This window comes from Marmota monax, unplaced genomic scaffold (assembly GCF_021218885.2).
Source record: "Marmota monax isolate L192 unplaced genomic scaffold, Marmota_monax_Labrador192_F-V1.1 WCK01_AAM20220418_F8-fsc00140, whole genome shotgun sequence".
NCBI lineage: Eukaryota > Metazoa > Chordata > Mammalia > Rodentia > Sciuridae > Marmota > Marmota monax.
The window spans coordinates 3,008,093-3,026,117 of record NW_026694256.1 but is presented as its reverse complement, the minus strand read 5'-3'; the positions used below and the strand labels follow the sequence as shown (position 1 = coordinate 3,026,117).

The following is an 18,025-nucleotide window of genomic DNA, read 5'->3' as shown; positions in this document are numbered from 1 at the left end:
CCACTGAGCTATAGCCCCAGTTCTTTTTGCTTTATTTTGAGTCAGGGTCTCACTAAATTGCCCAGGCTGTCCTCGTGTTTGCAATCCTCCTGTTTGCTTCTGAGTAGCCAGGATTATTGGGTGTGTAACCCCACATCCTGCTCTGTTACAGTTTTAATGTACATGGAATTATAGATGATAAGATGCTGAATGTAGTTGTATTTAATTCCCAAATTACTTCACTCTCACTGAAATATGAAATGCATAAGGGAAAGGTGGTTCCTGCAAAAAGCAATCATTGACAAACACAGCTAATACATGAAAAATTGTCCCAGAACAAGTATTATCTTTCATTAATTCTCTAATAGTGTCTATCTCTAAATAAGTTTTGATATAGTAAGTAGCTTAGATGATTAGAAATTAACATCCTAGGGAATTTTAAGAGCAACTTAATTTTAGTTGCTCTGAGTTCAGGAAAACTTGAATTTGAGCCACAACTACATCAAAATTGTCAAAAGCAATGGCCATTCAGTCTCTGTGACTCCACTGGAGTTGAGGCCATAAATCCTGTTTTGACACATCTTGATATTTTTACCCTCACCCTCTATAGTTCTTTGAGTTAACCTCAATTGTAACCATTCCCTAATGATTTGGGCTTAAGGTTACTTTAGATTTTTGTGGGGAAGTTTTGTAGTTTACATTTTAGTTAACTAGGTTCAGGATTAATAAATATCCCTGCATATCTGAAACACACACCCTAATCCCAGTGGGTTGTAGGCTGAGGCAGGAGGATTGAAAAATCAAAGCCACCCTCAGCAGTTTAACAAAACCTTGTCTCAAAATTTAAAAATTAAAAAATGGCTGGGGATGTGGCTCAGTATTTAAGAGCCTTAGTTCAATCCCCAGTATCAACTAAATAAATCTGACTTCAATTTTTCAAATCAGACATCAGTCTAACAAAACTCACTATTTAGTTTTAAAATAAGATAATCCTATGGTTTCTGCTAACAAACCTACTAAAAACTATTTTACTGTCCCTACTGATTCTGATGAACAGTATATAAAGAGTGACACGTGACAAGGACTGGCACAAAAAACACAACAGGCTCCATATTGTTTCATAGCGCATGGGGGCAGGTGTCTCAGTGCATTAAATAAGACGTGAGTCTAGGGTTTGCCTTCTCAAGTGGGTGCCTCCCAAGACTGTTTTTGTATTCAACAGGAAAGTGTGGGCATTGAAATTACGCTACGCATCATAGTCCAAATAAGCACTTGGTCATTTCAAAGTAACATCTGGAGGACAGAAAAATAATCTTAACTTAAAATTTCAACACTTTTGAAGAAGACAATACAAATGTAAAATTTTTCCTTCAAATTAGCCTTCTTTCCTACACAATACTGTTCTGTTTCTGGTCTTCTTGAAAAAGTGTTTCTGTGGTGTTTGTTCCATGTCTCCTCTTGAGTCTGAAAATTGCCAGCTGCAAATTCTAACATGTCAAGGGCTCAGCTATATTTGCCCAACCAAGAAAAGGTAAAAGAATCGTGGAGCCTGTAAAATTATAAACATGCTTGTACACGGTTGTTGTGTTGTTTATAGAGAGAACTCTAAGACTTTAATAAGCCCCCAAACTTCATTATTTTGCCCTCCCTCTAAGTACAAAGCATAGATGTTTTGGCATGTTGGAATTTGAAGTTTGGAATTTTGGGAAGAGGCAGTGTATGGTCCAGAAACTCGCAACCTGGTCAGGTGGGGATATTCAGCAAGTTTCACAAAATAAGGTAAAGGAACAGCCCTTGACCCCATAAGCTTGATCAAAACTTCCAGAGGCTATGTTGAGAATGCAGTAAAAAACAACAAACAAAGGCACTGGACTTCTTTCTAGGATCTAAAGACATTAATTCAACAATTCTGCCATTTTTTGAAAATAGGCAGAAAACTTTGTGTAAAATTCTGAGTAAAAAATATGGTAATATACCATAGTTGATTGTCTAATGAAAAACAAGGAAATTTCATATAAAGGCATAAGTTTTGTTTAAAATAAGAATTTCCTGGGCTGAGATGCTATGCTGCTCAGTGGCAAAGCATCACATTTGCAAAGCCCTGGGTTTGACCCCCAGTTCAAAAAAAAAAAAAAAGAATTTCCTAAGAAACACTGTTAGATTATATGTCTAATCTGGTGATACATGCCAGAAATCCCATCTCCTTGGGAGGCTAAGACAGGAGGATAGAAAATTCCAGGTCAGCCTTGAGCCTCAGAGATTTAGCAAGACCCTGACTTAAAAAAAAAAAAAAAATACACACACACACACACACACACATATATACGGCTATGCATGTGGCTCAGTGGTACAGCACCCTTTGTTCACTCCCCAATACCAGCCATTAAAAAATTAAATAAAAAAATTGTAAGATTGAAAAGAATTTTGAAGTTTCCAGGTTTTCTTTTTCTTTTTTCCAACATGAACATCCTCTCTTCCATTTCCACCCCAGGTTAGTAAAATATTCCACTAGACTCTAAAACTATGCTGTCCAATTCAGTACCCACTAGCCAAATGTGGGCATTTAAATTAAAGTGAAAGAAAAAGCAATTTATTTCTTCAGATTTCATAGCCACCTGTGGTTAGTGGCTTCTATATTGAATAGCATAAAACACTCGTCACCACAGGAAGTCCTACTATTCCAGTTTCCAGAAGATTCAAAATATCCAACTTTTAAAACAAGAAATTTATGCAAAAAGTGTTTAATAAATACTTTTAGACTAAAACTATTTAACTTTCCCATAATTTTATGACAGTTCAATTTAATATTTAGTTGGTAACAGCAGCCAGCCAATTAAGATAAACAAAATGAAGAATTGAACATAATTTTTATAGCTTTTGGAAAGATTCACATTGTGTGCTTCTTGCAGGAACTGTGGTTGAACATGTATAAAAATTCTGAACATGTTAAACACATATGTTTATGTACTATTATGCACATAATTTATATATATTATATATATTAAGTAATACATATATACATTTAATATTATGTATATTGTGTGTGTGTGTGTGCAGTGCTGGGGATTAAGCCAGGACATTTTAAGTTCTATTAAACTGTATTTACACACATTTTTGATTTTTAGTACCAGGAATTGGGTTAACCAGTGAACCACATCCAACCCTTTTTATTTTTGAGACAGGGCCTTGCTGAGGCTGGCTTTGAAATTGCAATCCTCCTCCCTCAGCCTCCTGAGCTGCTGGGATTACAGGCATGTGTATACGTTTTTAATAGGTATTTTAATACACATATTTGCATATACATACATGTGTACCCTTAATATGCACACATATACATATATACGTACTTTTTTAAATACTGAAAAGCCTACAGTTGGGATATCTTGAGGATGACCTATTTCTGAAAGATGAACTTGCTCCCTCCTCATCACGGATGCATTTTATACCTCCATCCTACCACTGTAAAGCTCAGCAAACTATCATTGTTCAACCACACCTTCTGCAGCTTGAGTACAGGAAACACACATACATTCAATCTACCATTCCCCATGGTAAATGCAAACACACACACACAGAGCACTCATTGGTCAAATGAGAGTAAAAAAAATATTCAAATAATAAACTGGGATACTGGTCATGAGTTAGTTAATTCTCTGAATTTAGAAAAGTCACATAAACTTTGATCATCTAAACATAGTAAAGAAACAACTGAATTGAGCCGGGTTATTTTGAAATTATGAAATTTAGCCAGGTGAGGTGGCACATTCTTGTAACCTCAGTGACCTGGGAAGTTGAGGCAGAAGGATCAAAAGTTTGAGGCCAGCCTCAGCAACTTGGGAAAACCCTATTTTAAAATGAAAAATAAAAAGGGATTGGTAGTAGAGTGTCCCTGGGTTCCATCCCCCATACTGCAAAGAAAGAAAACACAAAATTCTTAAAATGTATGTGCTCCATTCAATTGTTAAATCACAAATTTATTTTATGGCAGGTAATGAATGTTAACAACTCAGTAAAACTACATCATCAATTGCCCAGAATTACTCTGTTAGTGGATGATTTTTCCTTCAATGCTTTTTAAATCTTATTTTCACAAAATCTTGTAATAAAATTTCCATGATCTATTTCATTATTTTGCAGCTGGCTATTAACTACACTCAGACTGAACCTCTTTTTGAAAACTTTAAAATGTCAGCATCCTTAAGTTTTTGTGCTTTAATTGTATATTATCTACTAAATTAGTCAACATTACCCTATTTTAAACATTATTACACATCCATTAAAGTCGTGTCCACCTGGTAGTGTAACTCAGTGGTAGAGACCATGCTTAGAATGTGTGAGGCTCTGGGTTCCATCCCCAGAATTGCCCTTACCCTGCAACAAAAAAGTTGCATTCCAACTTCAATTCTTATATATTTATCTTCTCAGCCAAATATTGAAAAATGTTTATAATTAATATTGTACTGATCATAGCTAATGGAGGAATATTGTTCTTTTAAAGATCCTGGAGAATGTCAATGTGAATTTTATTTGCCCAAGTTCTTTTTGGGTTGTACTGGGGATTCAACTCAGGGCCTGGTAAAAGCAAGGCAAGTATTCTACCTTAGGCCACATCCCCAGCCCCTTTGCCCAAATTCTTATAACCAAGAGAAATCTTTAATAGTAATGAATAGATAAAACCAGCATTAAAAAAAAAAAAATCACACAGGATATACAGGGTGTCTTTATACTAAATTAAAACTTTATTGAATAAAGAACACTCTCCAGAACACAAGATCTGATGGACCAGGTCTACATTAAATGCAATGAAGCTGAACATGACAGTAGTTTAACATGGAATGTCAAACACATTAGTATTTTCATTGTACAAAACTGTTTGTGTAGCTGATGTGCAAGAAGAATAGTATGATGATATTCAGCATTTTCACCAATCATCTGTGATGAGTTTAAAAAGGCATTTGAAGAAACTGGTAGATGTCTTCAGCATACAGTTCAAATAAATTAGTTTCATGTGCACTACTGAACCTCTTTCAACCTCTCTTGCATTCCAAATAAAATCTTAGTGCAAACATCAAAGTTGCTGGTCACTCCAAAAGACTGTCAACCTCATAAGAGAATACAAGTTCTGAATTAATGTGTATTAAGTAGGACAAAAATCAAGAATACCAGTTACTGCAAAATTCATTTAGGCACACTTAATAGTCCACTCTAAGCATTTCTTCTAATTCTCTCACATTAATGACTAAAGCCTGTTTACAGTACTAAAATTCTATCATTCAAGCATCAATGATTATATTTCAGAAAAAAAGAAAATCATTCATTTCAGTAATAGCATTACTGCTACATTCTAAAAAAAAAAAAAGAAAGAAAGAAAGAAAAAAATCGTAATTAACAAAACCAGTATCCATAATAGAATACATGGGGAAAAACATTTTAGGAAAAAAATAATGTGCTTTATTTGCACAGCAGGAATTATATAATGTAAACACCATATTGGCCCACACCACAAAATCCATGAGAAAGGTTCAAATTTGAACACTGTGTGTGCATTATTTTCAAATCTGTGTTTGTGAGTTTATACTGAATCTGCTTGTACCAATACATGAGAAATTAAACACACTCTTCCACACACATACACATACAAGTGATTGTTAAATATTGAGCATGGCTTGCTTCCCTGACACTAAATCAAAGAAAATGCTAAGTGACATCCCAACTGTTTTAAAAATGTTTACAGAAACCATTAAATGAATGTGAATAGTAGTTGAGGAATGAAGAAAAGTGATGGCAATGATATGATGAAAGTGGATGCAAAAAAAAATACTCCTGTATGGATGGCAAATGCATGGAACACCTTTTTCTGTGGGCCTTGTCTGAACTTTCAGTTGTTACCAAGAATTAAAAAAAAAAAAAAAAAAAAAGTAGTAGCACAAGTCCTTTGACACCTGGAGGATTGAAAGTTTACCTTCAAAGTGCAAAATTTAACAATGGAATGTTTTAGCAGGGACATAAGAACAATCTTCTGTCTTTTTCTTGTTGCAAAGAAATAAAATGTTCAGGAAGTATTTATTCCTGGCCAAAGCTATTTCAGTTTCTTGGTACAACAAAAATTTTAAAAATATTTAGCCACAATGATCACCCACTCTTTCACATACACAGAACCATTCTTAGGGGTGTACGTTGGGGAGAAAAAGCCCTTACCTATGTATCACCTAATGCAACTCTGCTTTAGAAATTAAGTTCTTTGAATTCACTACGTTAAATATCCACATGTACCTCCCTTATCCCCTCCCTCTCCACCCACCTATCCCAGACACCCCCTGATGAACCTACATATTCTAAAGTCTTTGTTGTTTTCTAAGCCTCATGACTAAGGCTGTTGAGTACCACCTCCAACTGGAACAAAATTAACACCTAGGGTGCCCTTTCTACAGCACCTTTTTTCTTCTCCACAGTTAGTGGAATTTTGATGCTCAAGCCTGATCTAGATCTCCAGGTCATCAGGCCGAGGTCGGCTGCTGGCACGGCTGCTGGCTCTGCTTGAAGGTCGCTGGTCCACGATGGCTAGTGGCTGTAGTTCATGTCCAGCAGAGATTTTTTTAGAATTCTGGTTGTCATCCGGGAAATCGAAAGGCTGGGCGTGGGAGTTAGAGATGGTGCTTCCTGCCTGCCCCATTCGGTTTTGTTCTGCGCTGTAATTAGCCCAGTTTTGCTCACTTGCTTGCTTGTTATAATTACGGCATGAAGAATTGTTTCTGTCGCCAGTAACCAGCTTGTACCCAGGAGGAGACATAGGTGACAGGGGAGCGGTTGGTGAAGAGCAGCCATTGAAATAAGCATATTTTGGAGATCCACAGTCTTTTGAGGGGCTCAGTGGGCCAGTGGTAGCGTGGTAAGGATCACTCCTTCCCTTCACACGATCCTTAACGCCCTTGAAGAAGACATAGAAGAGTTCAATGATATTCAAGGCAAGAGACACCAAGGACACCACCAGCATGAAGATGATGAAGATGGTTTTCTCTGTGGGGCGAGAGAGGAAGCAGTCCACTTGATGTGGGCAGGGATCTCTTTTGCAAGTGTAGACAGCACTCAAGCTGAATCCATAGATGTACCACTGGATCAGCAAGAAGGCCACCTCGAAGACAGACTTGAAGAGGATACTGATGATGTAGGTTCTCAGCAGCCCTCCTCGCATCTTCACTTTACCATGCTCCTCGATGCCATACTTGAACTTCTTTATTTCAATCTGCTTCAAGTGCATCTCCACGTTTACCCCATCAGTTTGGGCAACTTTGAGCTCCTCCTCCTTCTTGTTCAGTTTCTCTTCTTTTCTCATCACATAGAACACATGAGCCAGGTACAAGAGTGTGGGTACAGACACAAATATGATCTGCAGGACCCAGAAGCGCACATGAGAGATTGGGAAAGACTTGTCGTAGCAGACGTTTTCACAACCAGGTTGTTGGGTATTGCAACGAAAGGCAGACTGCTCATCACCCCAAGCTGATTCAACTGCTGTCCCCAGTAGCAGGATTCGAAAAATGAAGAGAACAGACAGCCACACCTTCCCTCCAGCAGTGGAGTAGGCTTGGACCTTGTCAAGGAGTTTGCCTAAGGCACTCCAGTCACCCATGATGCCTGGATACCTCCTGAAAAAAAAAAACCAAGAGACAACTCAATGATTACAGATTGTAAATTATTAGCTTAATAGATGGTATCTTTTTTTTAGCTGGCAGCGGAAATATTGCAAATTGTTTCCTTTTAGCCTCCATCAAAAACAAAACAAAAACAAAGTTCTTCCTAGCACATTTCCACTCCCAGAGTCTCACTCTTTTTTTTTTAAGATAAAATTTGATCTGAGAAGCAACAGAGCCTATGTACAGAGGCTGAACTGCAATCTTAACTTGCAGAAGATGTATTACTTGCTCAACTACCAAATTGCCATGTGACCTTAGAAGCTGTCTGTGCTAAGTGCCTCTGCTTATTTTATTTGTTTGATAAATGACGACAGTTCTTGTCTCGTAGGCTTGTGTCTGGATGCATGCCTAAGCAAAATGCTGATGTGTTATTCAAAATATAGGTATCTAAGAACTCAGGCAAGAACACTCAGGAACACACACGCATGCACAACCTCGATCCCCAAACTTTGATGCTAGGATGAATCACTTTATTCCTAATTTTATTCTGCAATGTGTCTTCATGGTACATTAAGAGTAATTAGTGCATAGTCTGTATCATGGTTATTTATTCTTTTCTCTGTCCTTATGCAGTAACATATATTTCAAGTCTGTCTTCTACCAGAAAAAAAAAAAATGTTATGCTGAAATGCACCATTTGGACAGTATCTCATTATAAACAGGAACCTACTTTCAAAAACAAAAACTAAATGTGCATAACATTTCTAGGTAAAAGTTCAATTTGGCCAGGCATGGTGGTATCATGGTACATGCCTATAATTCCAGTGACTTGGGAGGCTGAGGCAGGAGGATCTCAATCTTGAAGCCAGCCTCAGTAACTAAGCAAAGTTCTAAAAGAAGTTAAGATGTGAGATAGTGATAAAGTACCTTTGGGTTCAACCCTGAATACCAGGAAAAAAAAAAAAAAAAAAAATCAATCTGTCAGTTTGTCTCCATACTACTTATAGACTGTGAAGTGAAAAAAGAGGAAGCTGAAAGGCTGTAAGATATATTCAGCCACTTGGACAGCCAAAAGACTTATAGTCCTTAAGTCAAAGCCCTTTAATACATTGCAATGACATTTAAATTACACACCTGAAATATCAGCTACTCAGGAGGCTGAGGTCAAAGGACCTCAAATTTGAAACCAGCCTGGTCAGCATAGTAAGAACCCATTTCAAAAGACAAACAAAAAAGTTACAAGCACAGTAGACAGTAAGACTGCACTAAAGCCAGAAAAGTTTCCATGTTTTGATATGGCCAATCTAACAAGAGCTGAAACATGAGAAAATATGACACGTGTCAGAAAACTACAGAGAAGATTGGTTAATTTTCAGGAGAGTAGTGATTGCAGGGTTTAGAAAGCAATAAAGTAAACAAAGATTATTTAATAATTAAAGACAAGCAAAACAAAGACTTTCCAAGCATTCAGTAATAATGAATTGACAAGTGCAACTAAAGTAGAATTATGTAGGCTTCTTACAAATGTGTTCACTATCTGAATATAAAGGGGTTTCTCATCTGGTTTTGAACCAGAGTCATATTCTCCTGTAAGTAAGAAGTAAATGAAATACAGAGGTGTTTTCCCCTCACCATCCAATATTACATTTCTTTCTAATGCTTGTATGTCATAGCTATGGAGATCATGAAAAAATGAAACGGAAATCTGAAAATCTGACCCAGGGTTTCCTGGATGAAACAAAGAAGAGATGGTAGATCCATAAAGCCAAATTATATACCAGCTAGTAGTAGATGGGTATCTGATAATATGACAGCTCAGGGATTGGTACACAAATGAGGAAATACAAGTGTGAAGTGGGCGGGCAGGTTACAGAAATAATGCTTTCCCAATGATCATAAAAGAAGGAGTTTTCCTTCTACTTTAAAGAAGGGCCATTTGGGATTCTGATGTGGCAAACCAGAGAGTGAAATTCATGTACAAAGAGTAGTCAGACAGGTCGACAAAGGGTTAAATAGCCAAGGGAAGGCTTGAAGTGAGAGGAGTAATTTAGTCTTGATGGTCAGTTTTATGTGAGAGAATGCAAAAGAAAAAGCCTACAATTTAGCAGAAAATACTAGACTGGGAGTGAAGAAGTACAGGCCACGAGGGTCAAACAAACACAACAGAATTTTTGGAGCCATATCAGTAGACAGTTTCTATGTGATGATGTGTAAATTGGCTCCAATTCGGTTTGTAAAGAATTACAATATTTTGCCAGTGTCATCTGCTTTTGTTTAGATATTCTAATTGTTGGGGGGGGGGAATAACAAAAACAATTAAGTATAAAATGATAAGCTATTTGCATACATCTCATCATATTCAGACAATAATAGATCTCAAGGCAAACTAAACATGGTTAGAAATACAGCTGGGCACAACAGTTTTCATTTTAGTCAGTGTCTCATCATTATTCAAAGTAAAATGATTGTGTAGATGCTTGTGGAGTTCACCCCTGAGTTCTTCACATTCTATGGAAAATGAAATTTGACTTTCACACAATTCTAAGATTCCACTATGCTATAGAGTGTGAACTAGTTCACTGGGTACTTGTTCTTTTAAACTATCCCATCAATTTAATTGCAATGTTGTCTTTTCTTTACACACCCACACAGTAGTCATTTGCATTAATGAGTTATACTCTTTCATCTGAATAAGATATGAATTATCCAATTGGACACCTTGTATTCTGTAACATGTAGACACCTGTCATTACCACTATCATAGAGACCATCAAATGTTTCATGTGATGGTTCATCTTGCAACTCCCAAGGAGGTAACAAAAATAGCAAGCTTTTTACTGGTAGCTGTTCACTTGGCCAGGAACCAAGTATCCTTTCAACTAGTTATTCCATCCCTTAACCCCGGTTTAATATTTTAATTTTCCAAGTCTTAGTTGAAACATTAATGTTCTTTCATTATAAGGGAAAAGTATGCTTATGTTTACAGAAGCCCTGGCATTGGTTTACAGACTATATATTGCAAGAATATTCACCAGGAGACAGGCACACAGTTCTTCATTTCATTCAGGAGTCTGGGCAGCTGAACATATCCTGTATATTCATGCCTACGCCTCTGCGTTCCTATGATGCAGCTTTATTTGTAGATCATGCTCTAAGGGGTTGTGTACAGTTCTCATTAGGTCTTTTTTTGCAAGATGGAAATCTTACTAAAGTTCCCAGGCTACTCTTGAACTTGTGATTCTGCCTCAGCTTCAGGTATAGTTGAGTTGGGTTTACAGGTGCAGCCACCACTCTTAGCTAGTAGTAGCAGATCTTGACAGCAGCTGGATAACACCATGCCTTCTGTATGCCATGTTAGGTTGCATTTTCATTTGCTCTTCATGGCCCCCTAGACCACTGCTCAAAACTACAGTCACCCAGTGTGACCTCCCTAAGGACTTTGTCCCTTCACAGTGGTTCCTGAACTGCATGACAATCACTTGGCACATAACATTCCTGGCACTCACCAGTTGAATGAAGCTAGACTTCTGGAGGGTGGGGCCTGGGAAATCAGCTTTTAATTTTTTGTTATTTTTTTGAACAAATGTCCCAGGTGATTTTGAAGTAAGATTACAGAGAAGCAAAGAGTGCTTTCCCAGCATTTTATTTTATTTTTTCCTGTTCAAAATATTTAAGACTGAGGCAAATTTCAGAGAAGTAGAACAGACAGCGCATCTAACAAGTCAAAGCACTAGAACAGTGGTTCTCTGGGCACTGGGTCTCTCACTCCCTGCATCTTTATCTGCCACTCGCTGAGAGGATAGTGACCTAATCTCTTTAATCCAAAGGAAATTTCTTAAAAATTAAACTTCAGTTTTTAATTACTTTTGTCTGTCCCTTTTGCTAGAGCCTCAAAAACAAAGGCTGTAGCCAAGTGTTTTCATGTCACTAATATCCTAATAATATATATATTTTTTATTTTGCTGGGAATGAACACAGGACCTTACACATACTAGGTAAGCACTTTACAACTGTGTTACACCCTCATCATATTATTAGAAAATATTTTACTTTTAATTTTAAAAAAGAGACAACCATAATGGTGAGTGGAGACACAAATAAAATATATAGTATTATTAATAACTAAGGCAGGGTTGCATTTCTTTCCCTTCCTTTCTTCCTTCCATATAGGGGATTGAGCCGGGGGCACTTTACCACTTAGCTTTATCCCCAGCTTTTTAAATTTTTGAGATAGGGTCCTACTAGGTTGCTGAGGCTGGCCTCAGCCTCCTGAGCCTTTGGGATTATAGGTGTGGGCCACTGCAACCAGATCTATGAGTTTCTCATATATTAAAATCAAAAGTTTTATGCCCCACACCCTCCAATGCAAACTTTCCTAATGCTTTTCTTTTAGCTTTGATCGTAAAGACTCCTTGTTCCTAGCAGTAAACGTCTTTTGAGTAAGCTCAGATGTGACTCTCTCCACTAACACCACAGCAGCTATTCCCTTTGATAATATTCAGATGCACACATGATTAATATAATCCATATCCTGCCCATCAGGGAGGATCTACCTTCCAAAAGTAACCGCACTATGACCCATTCTTAACTGTTTTTGCTTGTCTTTGCTTTTAGCCCGATCTCAGCCATTACTACCTCTTTTCAATTTTCACGTCACTACCTTGGTCACTGTGATTGCCCACCTATTCTCAAACAGACAGTCCAAAAGGAAAAACACAAAACAAAAGAACCATCAAAGATGCTGATCTTACAGCTTACTTCTTCCCTCATTTCAGGCCTTACTTCATAGCCAAATTTCCTGACCACCAAATATGAAAACAGAAGCGTCCTTTCCACAGTCCTGTCACTTCCTATTCCCCTTGTCCCACTTTAGAATAGCTCTGACCTCTACTCAAAATAGCATATATTTGCTTATTGTTTATCTCCTTTCATAAAGTCTTACTGAGTGGAATGTGAGCTCTGGAAGGGAGTTTGTTCAGTGCTGCATTTCCAGTGCTTAAAAAAATAAGAGATGCTGCATGAATCTATCCTGAATGAGTTAAACAGGGCTGTTCAACAACAGCAACAAAGAGAACTAATCTCCTGGAGCCTGTAATGTGCAAAAAGAAAAAGGCCCCCAGGTCTCCTTATTTATTTTTTTTTAATTCTTTGGGAGTCTCTTAAATATGGTAATACATCTCAAACTTCTGAAATTTTGAATTCATTAAGGAGGACTTTAGAAGAAAAGATTATTGTCAGCATCTTTTATTACACTGTTAAATTTTCAAGGGATAATTGCTACAATACAAGAGCTTTGTTTGTTGAAACAACAGGCTTCAAATTGTTGCTGGGCAGGCAATAGGAATGAAGTAAGGAAAGAGCTTCTTAAATTTATGAGATGGAGATTCTAGTTATGGTTAGTATACGTGAAGAACTGCATTAGGTAACGTGGATGTTTATTCAGATTCACTGTTAGGACATAAGAATTAAAACAGAGCAAAAAAATAAAAATGAACAAAACAACAACAACAAAATCACCCTGTACTGTTATCCCCCTAATTCAGGGATATTCTGACTTTGATAATGACACATGATTTTATTGTAGCCAAGAACACTATTGCAAAAAGAAACAGCCTATTTAAAATTGTGTTTACTTCAAGAATGACAAATATGAGGGAAGGTTAGGACTCTGGAAAGGGAAGAACAGAACTGATATTAAACTCAGTTAATGTAACATTAACTGAGTCTAGGCAGAGAGTTATTTGAATCAGATATCACAGAAAACATTCCCAGTTCATTTGACAACACCCTACCTTTGCTTCCTTATACCTGGATAGTAAGCCTAGTTCTCTGGCCTATCAAATGTATTTGATGGAAACATCTATTCAGTTAAAAGTTCTGCCGAATGATTCCCTGATTATTCTCCCATTCCTTTGTGTAAAGATCAGTTATCTTTACATTCCCAGAGGTGTGTGATGGGATTGTGGCACTGAACTTCCAATTTTACTTGTGGTAGTGGTAGTAGGAAGCAGCAACACACTAGAACAAACCAAAAAAGTTTCTTTCCCTAACTTGTACTCCTCCTTTTCACGGTCATTCCATTATCAGCTTCCACGGAATGAGGTGAGATGGTAGTGGAGATTCCATCCAACGAGTGGAGAGCTTTATTGAGAGCTTTCCTAGTTCAACAGCTATCACTCAACTCCCCCACCAAAAAAGTTTCTTAAGATCAACTTAGGTGTGCCAAAGAAAAACACTGTCAGAACCCTTAGGCTCAAAGCTATGCACTTCAATTGTGATCCAGTACCTTTAAAAAACAACAACAAAAAACTACAACAGCTTATTTCTATCAGTTCTTCATGTTTCTATTGTCCCTACCCTCACTTTCACCTCCAAATTGATGCCTTTTAATCAACAATCTTACTATTATTTTGTAATCACATAAGCACATCCTTAAGATCATCACAAGTTTATTAACAGTCAGCACTGAATGAGAACGCATGCAAGTGAAGCTCTTAGTAAAACCTCAATAAAGTTTACCTATTGTTCTTTAAAAGATCCTTAGATATTGCTCATTTATTTTCTAACCTTTGTATCTTAACTAAAATGATGAACAAACATACATTTTCTAAAAATTATTTAGAAACCTGTGGAAATTTGGATGTAAAATTCAAGGCATTTTACAAAAAAAATTAACCATGGTTTGAATTTTGGCAGAAATTAGTCTATACACATACAGCTAAATGGTGAATTAAGATAATTAAGGGAAGTGGAGAATTAAAGCAGTTTTCCCAAGAACGCAAAAATTAGTTGTTGTTTTTTTTTTTAAAGCAGCTGTAGGGATTTTTTTTCTAAATTATCTATATTACATTAATGATAAACTCAAGGTGATTAGTTCTTTTCTTTCTACAGCTGAACTAGATAAACTTCAACACATCCATTCCAACAAATGAGAATCTTGAAGGGAAGTCAGAACAACAGGAAAGGTGGAGTAGCAGGTATTAATCACTGGTGACTTTCCTATCATTCCCTTCCCTTGGGGTATACAAAGGCTCTCACTCAGCCTCATACTAAGCTATACCTCTGGATATTATAAAAGAAATGACAGAATGCAAGGTATGAGGAACTCTCTGACTTTCTCTTTGCAGGAATTGGAAACATCTAAGTGAGGAAGAAAGCAATCCTTAATATCCGAAAACACACCCGTTTTAAATTATTGCTGCCAAATATCTTTGGAACCCTGGTTCTCATTGGAGGTTCAGTATTGTAGGGATCTCAGCCATAAAGGGCGAGGAACTGAGTGGATGGGACAGCTGTGGTGATACACTTCAAAAAGTATTAGAAAAATATGGAACATTTTAACAGTAAAGAGGAGCAAAACTTTACAACTGTATTTTCCAGGAAAAAGACAGGTGGCCACTGTACCCTGACTTTGGGAAGGATTTCACACATTGGAGAAAAACAGTTCAATAATTCAGAATTCAACACAGTGCCAGGACACAATGTATTGTGAATGGTACACTTTTCACTCAATTTGGCCTACTCAGAAGAATTAATTATTCTTCCCCCAGAGGTATTTTCTATCTTAATTGGCTTATTTTATTCTTGGGAGTGGGTTAGTTTAATGAGATCTCCTCTGCAGTACTAAAGGCTTTTCTTTTCAGGAATCCTTGCATAAAAGTGAAAATTAGGCATCCTCATCGGGCAAGGTGGACGGAGTTTTTTTTTTTTTTTTTTTTTTTTTAACTATGCCTATTTTTTCAGAGAGTGAGATTCAGCATTTTTCTTGACATTACTACCTTGATTTGGGAGCAAAAGGAAATTTTAAGCCCACCTCCAAATAAAGCCACGTCTGCTTTCAGCTGTCACAGTATCTTACAGCTCTCTTCCCATCCCCACTTCGTACCTCTAGAGGGAAACCGAAGCACCTCACTCTGGGTGACTGTGAATACGCTTTTCCGTAAGCTTTATCGGAGATGCTCCTGCCAAGGTCAGCTAGGTCTGAGAAGCCCGTGTGGGCGATCCGCTGCTGGGAATCAAGGTTTGAGTTTCCCAATCACAGACTGATTTGCCTCAGGACGTCATTAGCTCTCGCCCCATTTCATCCAGGGTCTTTCTTGCCCTCCCTCCTCCGTCCCCGCCCCGCCTCATTCTTGGGAAGTTTTAAGAACTTCCAGAAAAGTTACAAGTGCAGTTTACCAGCACGGTAACTCCCAAAGGTGTTCAGGTTTCCTTACCAAGGTTTATATGGAAGGATTCATTCGACTAAGAGAAAAAAAGAAAAACCAAAAGAAAACAGACTGCGGGTGGGACGGGGCTGATAAGGGTGGGAAATTAGATTGACAACTTTAATTAAGTCAATCATTTGCTCTTTTAACCATTTGGCAACTAGCCCATCCCTCCTCCCTTCCCTCTCCCCTCCCAATCCCGGTTCCTTCCAGTGGCGGAACTCAGACCTGCACTCAATTTGACTTGTAAAGATTGAAGGGAAGAAACATCTCAAAAAGCCCCGAGGCTCCGGACAGTGAAGGAGCCAGGCGCAGCCGAGCAGATGCTAAGATGGCAGGACGCGCCCGGCCTCGCGCCGCAGCAAGGCTGGCATTATTATTGGCTTTTCAGCATTCCCTGGTGTAAATACTTCAACGACTGGGTCACACCAAGAATCTAATTACTTTAGTCTGTAGATTTAAAAAGAACAGAAAATTCTCTCCGGGCACCAAAAATGCACGGTTGCCTTTCTGGCTAGCAGGATGTTGTTATCAAGCCAAACATTTAAAAAATAATGAACCTTTTAAGCAACACATTAGCGTATTCTTTGTCTACTGCCTACCACCCTGGCAGTTCCAACTCCAAGACAATTGCGCCAGAGTTCCGAAGTCTGTTACAGGTTCAGACAGGCTGAAGCAAGAGTGAGTGAGGGGGGTGAGCCGGGGAGGTAGCTCCCATTAAAACATTTTAAAATACATTTCTTTTTCCTATTCATTCGCGGAGCTCCCGTTTTAGGAGACGATTTTTGGAAACGCATCCTAGCATACACTCTTTTCTAAACATCTGTTCCCTTCCTGTAATGTAACCACCACCCATTCAAGGTTTCTCATCTCATGAGTTGCCAACGTGGTGAAGTAAAAAAAAAAATGTTGGCTCTCTTTAGGGTCTCAAATCTTTCCACAGTGATGGCTAACACAAAGTAACTATTCACTAATAATTTTAAAGTCCTAATATTAATAGTGGGGTATATATCTTTTTGTTTAGTGAGAAAAATTTTAGGAGGGAACCACGTGGAAGTCAAGTAGCCACAATGTTTTAACAAAGCACTTGGTTACAAAAGAAGTTTGCTTTGCAAGGCTACAGAACACCTATCAAGATTTCCATATGAAAAAGCACGAAGTACAGAATACTATAAGGAGAACGCTAAGCAAATTTGCCCTTTGTTTTTTTTTTTGTCAGTGAAACCCCCAATCCAGGCCCCAGCACCCCTCACCCCCAACCCCCAACAAACTACAGAGCACCTAGACTATGATCGACTACCAAAAAGTAAATAAAATTATGCTTTTAAAAGGAAGAATCAAGTATCCAGTAAATTAATTCTTATTCTAATTAGAAAGGCTCAAAACTTTTACCTGTTGCATTATCAATAGAAACTTTTGAAACAACCAAAAGTACAAACTCCCTACATTCAATTTAGCATTGACTATAGATAGGCACTTAGATTTCATTTCAAAACATAAATCATATTTACATTTTAGACACTTAGAAACTCTAGAAGTTTTACTAGGAGAAAAAGAAACTGATAGGTAAAGTGGTTTTTTCTTTTAACTTACTCTTTCGCTTAAAGAAGTGAAGTAGGCACTCCAAGTGATTGAACTCCGTGGAGGATGAAGTAAAATGAAAAGGCAAGTTCAGGCACTCAGACCTGGCTATTTAAAGTTTAAAAGTCTGCTGCTGTTTGGTACTTTCCTCACGCCTTCCCCCCAATGAAAGAAAAGTGCTGATACCTCGTAAAAGCTTTTTTCTAACTTGGAGCACAGAGCTTTTAAAAAGTTTCAAGCCACTGACTCAACTAGGAGGAGGGGCTAGAAGGAAGGGGAGGGGTAGAAGGAAAGGCGGGAGGAGGTTGGAAAAGAAGCTGGTGAACGTGAGGCAAGAGGAGGCAAAGAGGAGTAGCCAGGTCAGGATCAAGTCCTGGCTTAAATTTGCTGACCAAAAAAAATAAAATAAAATAGCATTAGAGACATGAATGCTACCTCTTGGAGTTACTCCTTACAGATTAAAAACTGCTGATTTTAGTATTTGTTTCATCCAAATCCTAGGACAATGAAAAAGCATATCTTTTATAATAGCACACTTTCTAAAATAAAATTACAGAAAATAAAAGTGGGGGAGAAGTATAGACAGTGCAAACTTGTTTAATGTTGACCAAGGTGTGTGAAGTT

At 37.8% G+C, this 18,025-nt stretch overlaps 1 protein-coding gene across 1 annotated transcript; it reads right to left on the bottom strand.

Moving 5' to 3' along the window:
• Positions 1 to 4,688: 4,688 nt before the first annotated feature.
• LOC124108554 (gap junction alpha-1 protein) lies at positions 4,689 to 17,616 on the bottom strand. The gene is made up of 2 exons (XM_046467017.2): positions 17,414 to 17,616; positions 4,689 to 7,625 (listed from the first exon to the last, which is right to left on the bottom strand). The coding sequence occupies exon 2, from the start codon at positions 7,607 to 7,609 to the stop codon at positions 6,461 to 6,463; it is 1,149 nt and encodes a 382-aa protein (XP_046322973.1). The 5' UTR covers positions 7,610 to 7,625; positions 17,414 to 17,616; the 3' UTR covers positions 4,689 to 6,460.
• Between the last annotated feature and the right edge of the window lie 409 nt (positions 17,617 to 18,025).